Here is a 12589-nt window from a genome sequence, read left to right as displayed (position 1 = left end):
TCTCCCCGCCCCTCCGCCCCTCCCTTCCTCCCTTCCTCCCTTCCCGTCAGGCTTCTCCCCCTGCATCACTTCCCCTTTAAGAGGGCGGGACTCAGCCCCTGACGGCAGACGGCGGCCCGCTGAGGGGAACGAGGAAGCGCTCTCCTCCCGCGCGCCCTTCCCATAGGCTGCCCGCGAGCTGCCCCGCCCCCTCCGGCGCGCCCCATAGCTGGCCGGGAGTGGGGGAGGAGGGGGTGCCTTCCTTCCTTTCCCCGCGCGCCTGGAAAAGTTGGTATCGTCCTTGGGCTCCCTCTCCCGTAGGGGGGGGTGGGGTGGGGGGGCGTGGCGCCCCCTGGCGGCGGCTTGCGGGGGCGGGGGGCGCGCGCGGGCCCCGCCCCGCGTGGCCGCGCTGTGGAACCGGCCCGTAACGGCCGTTCGGCGGCGGGAGCGGTGCCGGCGGCCCTGCCCGCCTTTCGGCAGCCTTTCCCGTAGTCATTGATGTTTTTTTTCTCTCCCCCCGCCCCTTTTTTTTTTAATTTTCTGCTCTTGCAGGTGTAGTGGTTTCTGGCCGGGAGGAGGGGAAGGCAGGGGAGCCATGCTTCGTTCCTTCAGCTACCTGACTGACCACGCTGGCTTCTGTGGTACCATCAAAAACTCCCCGAGTGACTTCGTAGTGACAGAAATCGAGGTGCCTGAACACTTATTTAGCGATACCCGGGCTGAATCGCCTCAGAAAACCGGTGAAGAGCCGCTAGAACAAAGCAGCCCATGCCTGCAGCCCCCCAAAAAGCTGAGAACGGAGCCTCCCGGTCGGTGTGCCGAGGGCCGCGGTGGTGCAGCCAGTCCTTCTGAGCGTGGCCCAAGCCGGGAAGGAGGCGACTGTTTTCCACCCCCTAACAATAAACAGCGTGAGGATGAACCCGAACTGAAGTCAGGCCTCGAGGAAGCCAGTATATTGGATTCCTTACTAGGTGAACCCTTGAGTGAGCTGCTTTATAAATTTGCTGGTGATCTGAAGGATGCGTGGGACTTGGAAAATGATGCCGATGCTGGCACTAGGGAGTTCTCGCTGGGGCCTGTACTGGACAAGAAAAATCGAGCTGATTTACACAGTGCCGTTAGGCAGAAATTCCCCTTTCTAGTCACTGTTACAAAAGGCAATGAAATGATTGTAAAAGGAAACGCTGATTACAGAGAACTTTGTCAGTTAGTGACTGAAAAGGAAACAAGTGATTTCTTTAAATTTTTAGATGCAAAGCTAGAAAATTCTACATTTTCTTTTGAGCCTGATGGAGACAAAGAGCACAGAAAGGTAGTTCACCACTTTATCAATAGAAGATTTGGGAAACTGTTAGAAACAAAGTCTTTTGCTGTGACAGATGTCAATGATCAGCCAAATATGTCAATAATGGTACGATTTCGAGAGAAAAGTTGGTCCAGAAAAAGGTCTGCTGGTGGTTTCCAGGAAAAACGAGATCTTTACACAGGTAAATATTACATTTTTAGTGAAAGTGTCAGGTCTTATGGTATTCTTTACTAAGACTGAGATTCGGAATCATTTTTATATGATATATAGGCCTGGTTGACCCATTGTTTATGCTGAAATAAATCATTTTTAATGCAATGCAGTTACATCACTGGAGAATGAGATGGATGAATCAAGTCACTGCAGTGATTTTACATAAACTGTTCAGTGATAATGGTTACAGTTCTTTTGGCTGTAGCACTAACTGTGTTATTCCCTGTGTGCTAGCTTTCCCTTGAAAGTAACTGGGGGATTTTAGAAGATGGATCTAGGTGTTGGACAAGTTAGTAAGGTCAAATTTGATTTACATTCTCATTCCTTGAAGCAGTTGGTTTCTGATATAATGTTTCTAGCAATAAGTCAATATGTGTTCATGGAAATGTGTTGCATTTTATCAGGTACTGTTTTTAAAGGCAGCAAGGTTTTCTGGTTGTTTCAAGAGTTTTGTTTACTGTGTCTTTATTTTTCTCTTTCAGTATGGAAAAAGTCCAATGTCCTTTAGTTTTGTGGGGTAGGAGGACTATTTCATTGCAGTTGCTATGCTGTTATAGTGTGAGCGGAAGAACCCGCCCATCTGTCGTGGCAGAACAGCTGTATGATTTAGAAGTGCAAATTGCTAATAATTCTGAGATGATTGTTTCAGCTTTCACCCTTCAGAAAGAAAATCTAGAAACACTAGAAGCAATTGGCTTCTTGGCTGCTGAACTTGGTGTTCTTCCTTCAGACTTCAGTTACACTGGCATCAAAGATAAGAAGGCTATCACTTACCAACCTATGGTTGTGAAGAAGGTGACTCCTGAGAGGTATGAACAATCTGGGTGCATTAAGTTTAGCACATATTTGTACATGTTAATAAGTGTCAACGTGGTACAATCTTCTGAAATGTTCATATTGATGTGCCTGCCCTTCACCTGTATTAGAGCACAGTGGAAATGGCTTTCATATTTTGTGGCTTTAGGGTATATGTACAGTTTAGCGTTGAAGTCCCCCAGTGTTGGAATTTGAAGAAAAGTCACACCTTTCTCTGTATTTGTCATAATACAAATAGACTGTATCTTCTGGGACAGTATCCGTCCAGTTCATGCTCATGGGATCCACTGTACGATTTCTTAAATACCATCTACTAGCTGGAACCAAGAAGAAGCCTATACTACACGACACAACAGGTTTCCCCATACTATCAAAGTGTTGTCTTGTGGTCCGCAGACAACAACTTAAAAGCTTTATACGGGTACAAAACTGAAGTAAATCATTACAAATATACTTTGAACAGATGCTGTCTTTGAGTGTTAAGTATAAACTCCTGTTGTATTGTCCAGTTAAGAAAAATGAGACTAAGTAAAGAAGATACCACCGAACCTGAGACAGAAAATACATTCTGAATAATGTGTCAATAATACAAGATGTGCCTTTCCATTCCTTATTTTTGTTACTCTCTGTAGCCAGCTCAGTGGGTAAAAAATACATATTAAATTCTGCCATAGTAACAGTAAAAATGCTGGAGTCAAACCCATGACTTATTTCTTCCTCAGCTTTAACTTTCTTGTGGCTTTTGGTCTTAGCAACGAAGTACACTGTGCAAATAAAGGAAAGTAGAATTTAGGGTTTTAAGATTTATTACTAACAAAAATATATATCAATAGTGAAATTCCACTGCAAACTGGGCTGTAAGGCCAGTTGTTCAAGAGGTAATTAGCAAAACATTGTATTAATGTTTAAATGATTAAGCAAAATAGTTAAATGCTTCCAACCCACTAGCATAATGGGGGAAGTAAGTAATTTTTATAAATAAATAATTTATAAAGTTATTAAAATATTGCTTAGAAGGTAAGCTCTTATGCTGAAAGTTTCCTTTGATTTGAATGACTATTACTTACACATAAGAACAAAGAGATTGAGTGGATACTTTAAAGGGCAAATACTTGAACTGTCAGCTGTGTTTCCAATTACAAGCATGTGCAAGCATACCCAGAGAATCCATGTGCTGAGTTTGTTTTTGTTAAGGCTGACCAAGAAAGAGCAATTGTGTTTTGCAGTCTGCTAGAGCACATTACTTCTTCTTTTTCTTTTTTTTTTTTTTCTTAAATGAAAAGCAGATTTTAGGACTGAAGAGTAAATGACTTGTTTTTCAATAAAACATGCAAAATTCAGTGCAGTTGCCTTGAGAAAGTTCAATTAATTGCTTCATTCCAGTATCTGTCGAACTACATAATATAAGTGCAAATGAAGCAAACATTTTGAAAGTATTTCTGGACTATAACTAAATTTTAAGACTTCTTTCTCTGCATTTGATTTGATTTTCTCACAATAATCTGTTTTGAATTCCTTTTTATTTTTTTAAGTGTTTTTAATTCTAGTGCAAAGGTGAAGAAGACACTTATTAGAAGTTGGATAGCTTTAGTAGAGGGTGGTTTGTAATTTCTTCCAATTATTTATGCAGGTTGAAAGAAATTGGAAGCAAAATGGAAAAAAAGGGCATGAGAATACACAACATACATTCAGCATGCCAGCACCTTAGACTTGGTCAGCTGAAGGGCAATCACTTTGATATAGTTGTGAGAGATCTCAAACACCACAGTCATGACTCTTCTGCAGATTTGAAAGAGAGAATATCTGAAGCAATGGAAAATGTTGAGGTAAGAAAGCCTCGTGCTTGCCAGTAATGAACAGAGTTTTAATTCTGTGCTGTGGAAAAAAAAAAGTACTTTTAAAGAAAATGCTTGTAATAGCACAATAATGGCACTATTTCCCAGTTTTGATGCTTTTTGCCATTTTATGTCTTTCCTGCATTACTTAAGGAAGTAAAATTGCCTTCCAAGGAGGAACCATAAGTGAATTCATTCCGTGCTGCAGACTGCAGACCCCAGAGTGGTGCAGCAAGACAGATGGGGAAATTTGGTAGCAAATGAGTATGGATATATTAGCTATTGCTGCACAGATGTAAAGCCAGCCGATGTGTTTCGCTGTAGCAGTTGACAGGGTGAAAGAATATGGTTACATGTGTCAACTGGTTGCGATTTTTGGTCATGTGAGGAACATGCATGATCCGCTCGGGTGAAAAACTTTCATGGCTTAAATACATGTGCAATGTCCACAGCACAGACGGAAGGTTCCCTGAAATTCAGTGGATTTTGATTGCTGTTATCCTTAGTTCCTGAAGAAAACCCCATTATCAGACATTCTTAAACCACTGAGAAAAGTAAAAGCAAATCAGGGAAAGGAAAAACTTCAGGTGCTTTGTACAACAGTAATTTTCTTGCCCTATCTTTCTAAGTAATAACCATAATACAAATTACTTTTAAGAAGATTAATCCAGGAATAAAGACTTGAATGAAAACTACCCAGTGTGCAAAAGCAAAATACATTACAAGTATTTTGGAGATTAATTTTTTTATTGAAAAAAGCATTCAACTGGTACTTTAATGCTTTTCTCTCTCTCTCTCTCTGCTCCATCTGGCTTTTTTTTGTTGTTTTGCTGTTTGGAAAATGAACACAAATTCCTGTGATTGTGTGTCTTGCTTTATTAGATTTAGCTTACTAGTCAGATGATGAATGAGAAAACCAGCATGTGTGTTAATCCAAAATATGCATTTTTCATCTTCCATGAAAACAAAATCATGTATGGGACCTATGGATGTCCAAAGCAAAGTTATATAATTTGAACTGAATAACCATTTCCAAAACAAATGCCGTATGTTTTTCGCTTGTCTACTCCATGCATACTTACTATTTTCTAGAACAGGATGTTCTCATTGGGTCACATGGCTGTGATTTTACTGCCCACAGTTGACCTCAAACTCATCAGGAGACTTAAAATCCCAATTAGCAGAAGTGCTCACTCTTGGTTTTTACTATTGTAATAATAATACAAATGATCTCCTGTGGAAAAAGATTAGTATTTTTAAGAAAAAATGTCTAACAGTGGTTACTGTTCATTACCTGTGTTATGCTGCATTTGCTTGAGTAGAAATTTCATAATTTGACACATATAAAAAGCTCAATTACTTCAACTTGACCTGTAGTTGTATTTATAATAATTATAGAAAGTGAAGATGATGATAGAACTTGGTTGTCTCTTTAAATGTTTCTAAATTAGGTGCTAAAATATTGTAATGAATCATGAGTTATGATATTGTTACATGTTACTTCTGACTAAACAGTTTGTATGCATTTTGGATGTAAATGTAGATGTATATGTGTTGTATGCTTAGTCTTACTAATTGCACCTGGTACTTTCATGCTTTTAATGTATTTATTCTTCATCTGTAGACAAAAGGTTTTGTAAATTACTACGGACCTCAGCGATTTGGACAAGGACAAAATGTTCAGACAGATCAAATAGGATTGGCTTTACTGAATGAAAAAATGGTATTTTCATTTTGTAATTTAAGTAGTTACTGTCAAGTTAATTTCACATTACTGTTGCAATGTCTAGCACTGGAGTTGACCCTCCCAGTGAACAATTTTATTTGTGAGATAAACCCATATGCGTGCTGGAAGTAATTGCCAGATCAGTTTTGACAACAACATAAACATGAAGATCTTCATACTGAAACAAAAAATCTTTTTTAAACAGCAGGTGCAGCTTTAATAGTTCAGGAAGTGATTTTTCTCTCTATGATTGGTATGTGATTGTTATAGTCATCATGCCACTTGGCAGGAAAGTGGCCGCATTCCATGCAAGGTTTGAACACTAAAATGAAGCAATCTTTTTACAATATTTATTCATGGTCCTGATTGCTTCCTAACTTGTAGCCTATTTATTCTGCTGGGGGTCTATATACTTCTTAAAAATGCCACAAGATATTACATAGGATCATATGAAAGGCTTTGCTTTTTCAATACCACAGTAATTTATCTGCTATGTAGAAGAGATTGCTGCTTTCCATTATTCCTTGGCTCCTTTCCCACACTCTTAGTTCTGAGTGATTGCTCCCATGTAAGCTAAGGAGAGCTTATTTCTTAAGTAATAATTCATAAGATAAGAGTCATATACTTTTCAATCTATATGGTATAGTACTTGGCAGAGGTCTAAAACAGAATCAGACACTACAAAGTCAAAAGAGTATCCTTTTCTTCTAATCTTGTTTTGATTCTGAGAAAAGTCAGGAAAACTTATCCTCCAAATATAAGGAATTAAGATTTGAAGGCAGCCTATAGAAGTTACTGCTGATGTATCTGACATTTTGAATTCCAGTATGCTAGCAGGTGGTACCAGGTGCCAGACCCTGAAGATTAATGATTTAAATCTCTAGTCTTAACTCAGTTACTTTTTAATTTAAAATATGTAGGAACTACTATTTATACTAAAAATATGCCAGTACATGCTTGCACAGTCCAATATAGAGGAGGACAAGAACAGATGTCACAGGTTGGTGTAAGTGCTAGCAAATTGTGTGGCTTCACTGGTGTTGCAAGTAGCAGAAGTTAGTGTAGTGTTTTCCCTCTCACAGTGTCATCTAACCTAATACAGTTCAGTATAAAAAAAAAGATAGTTGTCCCTCTGTATGAGACTGTGGAAAGTGTTCAGTCTAAATGTTGCATGAAACACGCAGGAGAGAAAGAAAGAACCTTCCTGTTGGGGATAGAATGATGGCATTACAAAGTGGAGGAGTTCTAACTGGATGTTGAAGAAGAGTGACCTATTTCTCATAGAGCTTTGAAAGCTGTCTTCTGTGTGACTAAAACCTTTCTTTAATCTGAGAAGGAACACAACCACATTGGTTTGCTGTTCATGACATCTTCTGTGAAAGGGAGGATTTGACTTTGACCTTAAAGAACTGATAATAATTTTGAGAGCTTGCAGAACACGTTAGCACAGAAATGGATGCATGATTGTCTGTTTAGTTGACAAATAGTTATATTTAAATGCAAAAAATACAAATTATTAATATTGTTTTTTAAAGGTGAAAGCTGTGAAGTTATTCTTCACACCCGAAGATACTGATGACCCTGTAAACAATGCAAAAAGATACTTTCTTCAAACGGGTACGTCCAGTTAAATTGTCTCTATATTTATTCAGGGTAACTATTGTGAGGGAATAAGGTGTTGCTGCGCAGAGATTGTAGTGTTGTAAGTTGTTGCTGCTGCTTTATACCACTTATAGCTTGTTCCGCAGAATTCGGTGAAGTTGCAGTTAAAAATTAGATGAGGGTGAGGCCCTAAATGTGCAGAATAGTGGAAAACTAATGTACTTCAGGTGCAACACAGTATAGAAACAAATGCAGTATAACATAGTGCTGGAAAAGACTAAGATAATTTTATCAAAGCCTGCTTCTATCTGTCTGCTTTTGGAATATAAACTTCTCCTCCCTAATAAAGGAAGTATACAGGAATGAAGCACTCAACTCATACTCAGCACTCAACACGTGTGGGCATCTAATTTTCTGAGATTTCTGTAACAGTCTTAGCTCTTGGTTTTTGCACCTTTGGGCTTTGCTTTTACGTGTCTCTAATTATGTCTCTCTTCCATGCTTTCCTGTGATCTACCTTCTTTCTGTCTTGAACTAAAATCAAAAAAATATGTCAAAGGCAGAAATGTGCTGAGTAAAATGCTCTGTTCATCTTTTTTTTTTTTTTAATCATTCAACTTAACGTTCTCTCCAAAACTAAAAATTTGGAGCTGTTCTCGACTTCAAATTATTTTTTTTTCAAATATTCCACATCTGTCAGCTTGCTTATCACTGTAGATTGACAGAACAGCTATGATAGATAGCTTCAAGAGACACAGATATGTTTCATTTCACAAAAAAGATAAGATGAATCATTCTGTGCTGTACATTGCTGTATGATGCATGGAAAGACATTGATGTGGACTCTGAAAACAGCTGCTTGCCTCTTCCTGAAAGCAAAAGGTAAAAAGCTATGCAAAAGGCTTCATCAGATAATCACTTGCAATGAGAAAATATGTAAACCATAATATTGTAAATATAAAACATTTATATAATGTAGTACAAATCTGATTAAATATATTTTCATCTTGGTTGAGGCTCAGACTTCCCAGTGCCCAATGCAGTTTGTATCTTTAAAATAAAGACCTGGTTTTTACCTCCCATGAAATACATTTTCTCAAATGCTGTGAAGTAGAGGTTTAATGTTCTTTTATAGCTTGGTTTTTACTTTCAGTTACCTGATCTAAAAAAAATCTTCGGAGTGATGAATTAAGTTTCTAAAAAAAACCCATAATGCAAACTCAACTGTATTAACTGAATGACAGCTAGTTTAGTTTATACTGCATGAAATAGAATAGAATTCATGGGACTGTGTTGATAGGCATATAAGATGAAATTTGTCTAACATGATACGTTGAAGGAAAGGGAATAATAACCTAAAAGTCAGCATAAAGAGGTTAGACTGACACCATTTTTCCCTACCTGATTATTTTATGTTCTTAAGTGTATTTTTTCCTGACAGGTAATATTTGAAAGATCAGAGATTACTTATATGATTATTTTTATTTATATTAGAAGATGCAAAGGGCGCACTCATGATGCTGCCAGAATTTAAAGTGAGAGAGAAGATGTTGCTACGAGCTTTAAATCGCTATGGTGTAAATCATGAAGGTTGTACCAAAGGATGGCTCAATATTCCTCATTCCATGCGCATATTCTATGTCCATGCTTATTGCAGTAAAATTTGGAATGAAGCAGCTTCATATAGGCTGAAGATTTATGGCTCAAAAGTTGTTGAGGGAGATCTTGTCTTCTCAGAAGAAAATGATGAAAACGCTTCCCTGAATGACAAGGTGAGTCTTCACAAAATAGTTCTTGTAAAAAAAAAACCAAAAATAGCTCAGTGCACTTGAATACGTACTCAGACTTTAATGGGGTTTTTTTGGTTCATTCATTAAAATATTTAATACTAGTGGCAAAGGTGAAAAAAGTGATGTAGCTTTTTTTGATTTACCATAAATAGGCTTGTAAGCTAGATGTATATTAGCAGCTTTTATCTGTTCTGACTGTTCATTTTATTCAAGTGAGAAGAAGGAACAGAATGTCAGAATTGATATATGTAAGAATTTAGCCTGTGTGGTATATAATGCTCTTCTTAGGATCTGACTGGGGAAAACCTTCAGACTGGACTCTGGGTGTGCCTATATTATCAGTCAGCGCAGATCTGAGTCTTGCTCTCTGGGTCAGACTTTCCCATTATATATATTAATGAATGTAAGCCCATGGTGAAAGGTGGCCTCAGGCTGAACTGGTAATCTCATTGCAGCTACACAGTCAAAGCATGTGTAGCACAATTTCACTTACTCAGGCAATTAAAACAGATTGATGGTGGGTCTAAACTGTTAGCAACTGTTCAAAAAATGCAGCAGTCTTCTTGGGAAAGTAGTAAAGGGCAAGGGAGTGCTTCCGCTGGCCTGCAGAGCCTGGGAGCTGTGTGTGGAGCCATGGGTGAGCGAATGAGCAGAAGCCAGCAGAGCAGTGTCTCGTCCCAGGTCTTGCCATGCTGAAGTCCATTCTGAAGCCATCTCTTCTTTCAGGGTTAGCATACCTTTTTCTTATTGCGGAAGCAGTTGGGTCTCTTCCCCAAGTCGCAAGTGATAGGACAAGAGGAAACAGCCTCAGGTTGTGCCAGGGGAGGTTTAGATTGGATATTAGGAAACATTTCTTCACTGAAAGGGCTATCAAGCATTGGAACAGGCTGCCCGGGGAAGTGGTGGAGTCACCATCCCTGGAGGTATGTGGCATTTAGGGACATGGTTTAGTGGTGGACTTGGCAGTGTTAGGTTTACAGCTGGACTTGAGCTTAAGCGTCTTTTCCAACCTAAATGATTCTATGATTCTATCTTTCTCCTGATCATCAGATAAAGTATAGAATTTTGCAGTGTTTTACTGGATAATAAACAATTGTGTGCATAGGCAGAATGTATCTCATTTCTTTTGGGTGAACATCTTACAAATTTGAAAGCAAGAGCATTTGAAAGGTTACTGAATAACCTCCAGTCCCTGTAGAGTGGCTTCTGTTTCCATTGCGATTTTTCTTCAACAATATTTTTGAGAGTGAATGTTAATAAAACAAGTAGATCAAATAAAATACAAAGCAGAGGTATTAAATTCAGTATTGAGTTACTGAGTTTAATATAGATATACTCCTATATAATAATAAAATATTTTTCCTATTATTTTTGCTTTTGCTGGTGTAGCACAAGATTGCATTGGCACAGTTAACTTCAAACTCAAAGAATATGAGTTTGGAGTGATAGTTTGCTAATTAGTGGCAGCTAGCATCAGTAAATATTTAATGCAATGCCATCTACCAGTAGACAGATTACTTTCTATTAAGCATCTCTACTATTTTTCATATGTGAAATAGATTATTGTCCTTGTAGTAGTCAAATGACCTTAGAATCCTTTATGAGTTTGGGAGTAGAGTGCATAATTCCTAAAATAAAGTGTATGTTTTATTTTTGAAAAGTTTTTTTTTTCTTAACTTCTTAAATGTCTTGTCAGGTTCATGTAGTCACTGCTCCAGAAGAGTCAGCTAACAAATACTCTATAAACCAAGTAAGTCTGTATGAAAAATTCTGAGTTGTTGATCTCTTTATTTGATTAAAATGTTTTGTTTTAAAAATACTGTGATTTTTAAATACATCTTCTTCCTTGCCAGAATGCACATTAAAGAAAACACATGTGAACTAATCTCCACTCTCATAACAAACAGGAGGAAAGAATATTTACTTTGTAATGGAAATAAGTACAGTGTCATTTGCAGTATGGCAATATTTATCTTGAAGCTGAATGTAAATACTTTGAAAATTTTTTCAGTCTACTGGGAAAAACATTCAAGAGCAGTTGACATTCTAATTTTTGAAGGTTCAGAGTGCATAGTTGTGAAGTTTTACATAAGCAACTTAACGTCTTTATTGCTTTATCTTTCCCAACAAGCATGGAAATTCATGTTAGTGTATTTCTAGTTTCTTTTAGGAATCCTGATACATTGATTATTTTTTCTGCTGTAATTACATCCAAGATACCTGCCTTGCATAGCTTTCTTTCACAAGAGAACCTGCTGTTTTACTATTTCAGGCCCCAAAACACAAGATTTAGACACATTTAAAATTTTAATCACATTTATTTAAAGGGGAATCGGTGGGCTTTATTTAAAAAATATTTGTTGTTTTGTTTTTTTTCTTTGAAGGTGGTTCTTCCAATGGTGGGCCATAGCATCAAGTATCCCAGTAATAAAGTTGGGCAATGGTACCATGAAAGGCTTTCTAAGGATGAGCTGCAGATGTGCAAATTCAGAGTGTCTCCATTACAGCTGAATATACCTGGATGCTACAGACCCATTCTGAAAAATGTTCAAAATCTGTCATATTTTTTGGAAGGTAGTGAAAAAGGAATCCAAACTGAAGACAACCATCTGAATGAATCAAAAGTCTCGCTTCATGTATCGTTTGACCTTGATCCTTCGTGTTATGCAACAGTCTGTCTGAGAGAAATAATGAAATGTGACTTTTAAGATTCCAGTTAATGAAAGATTGCAGGAATATTATACAATGGTGATATTTTATGTATAATGCCAAGAAAATAAGGGAGAATGACAGTTTCAAGCCAGGAATAGGAAAAATTTGTAGATTGAGATTCATACTGATTAGGAAAAAACCCACCAACATCCTTTGGAATGTTGCAAAAATATTCCAAACTCTAAATGCAAACCCTCGGATGCATTGGAGTAAGACTGTGTTATGCCAGGCAGGTCTAACAGAACTGAAAGAAGCCATGGGCTGCAAGCATGAATTTCATGTTTGCATAGACATCTGATTTGCAAAGTTAAATCCTGGAAAAATGTTTCCAGCAAATTTATCTTTTATTTCATAATCATTGTTTTTAAAAAGGGTTCATACTAAATGCTGTTCAAGCAATAATGTTGCAAATTTGCAGCCTACAGGTATCTAACTGAAAAGTTGCTGTACCGAGGATCACTAAATATATTGTATTTTTGTTGTGTTCAGGCACTAAGTGTTAAAAGGTAAAAGTCCTGAGTCAACAGTGATAAGTCATCTGATACTTTATCAGACGTTTGATGAATCCCCCAACTTAAGTTAATGCTAAGGATTCCAGGATTAAGTAGTG

General features: G+C 37.8%; 1 protein-coding gene across 2 annotated transcripts; it reads left to right on the top strand.

The window, feature by feature from the left end:
* Window positions 1-259: 259 nt before the first annotated feature.
* PUS7L (pseudouridylate synthase 7 homolog (S. cerevisiae)-like) lies at window positions 260-12228 on the top strand. Of its 2 annotated transcripts, XM_010574069.1 has the most exons (9): window positions 260-271; window positions 532-1466; window positions 2148-2307; window positions 3945-4140; window positions 5774-5872; window positions 7411-7492; window positions 8972-9249; window positions 10964-11017; window positions 11652-12228. In XM_010574069.1, exons 2-9 carry the CDS (start codon window positions 575-577, stop codon window positions 11973-11975), a joined length of 2085 nt encoding a protein of 694 aa, XP_010572371.1. In that variant the 5' UTR covers window positions 260-271; window positions 532-574; the 3' UTR covers window positions 11976-12228. The 2 variants fall into 2 exon arrangements, with proteins under 2 accessions (XP_010572371.1, XP_010572372.1); XM_010574070.1 differs by lacking the exon at window positions 5774-5872.
* The last annotated feature ends 361 nt before the right edge of the window (window positions 12229-12589 follow it).

This window comes from Haliaeetus leucocephalus, unplaced genomic scaffold (assembly GCF_000737465.1).
Source record: "Haliaeetus leucocephalus isolate CR32 unplaced genomic scaffold, Haliaeetus_leucocephalus-4.0 Scaffold406, whole genome shotgun sequence".
Classification (NCBI taxonomy): Eukaryota; Metazoa; Chordata; class Aves; order Accipitriformes; family Accipitridae; genus Haliaeetus; species Haliaeetus leucocephalus.
This window is presented reverse-complemented; position numbering and strand designations above follow the sequence as displayed.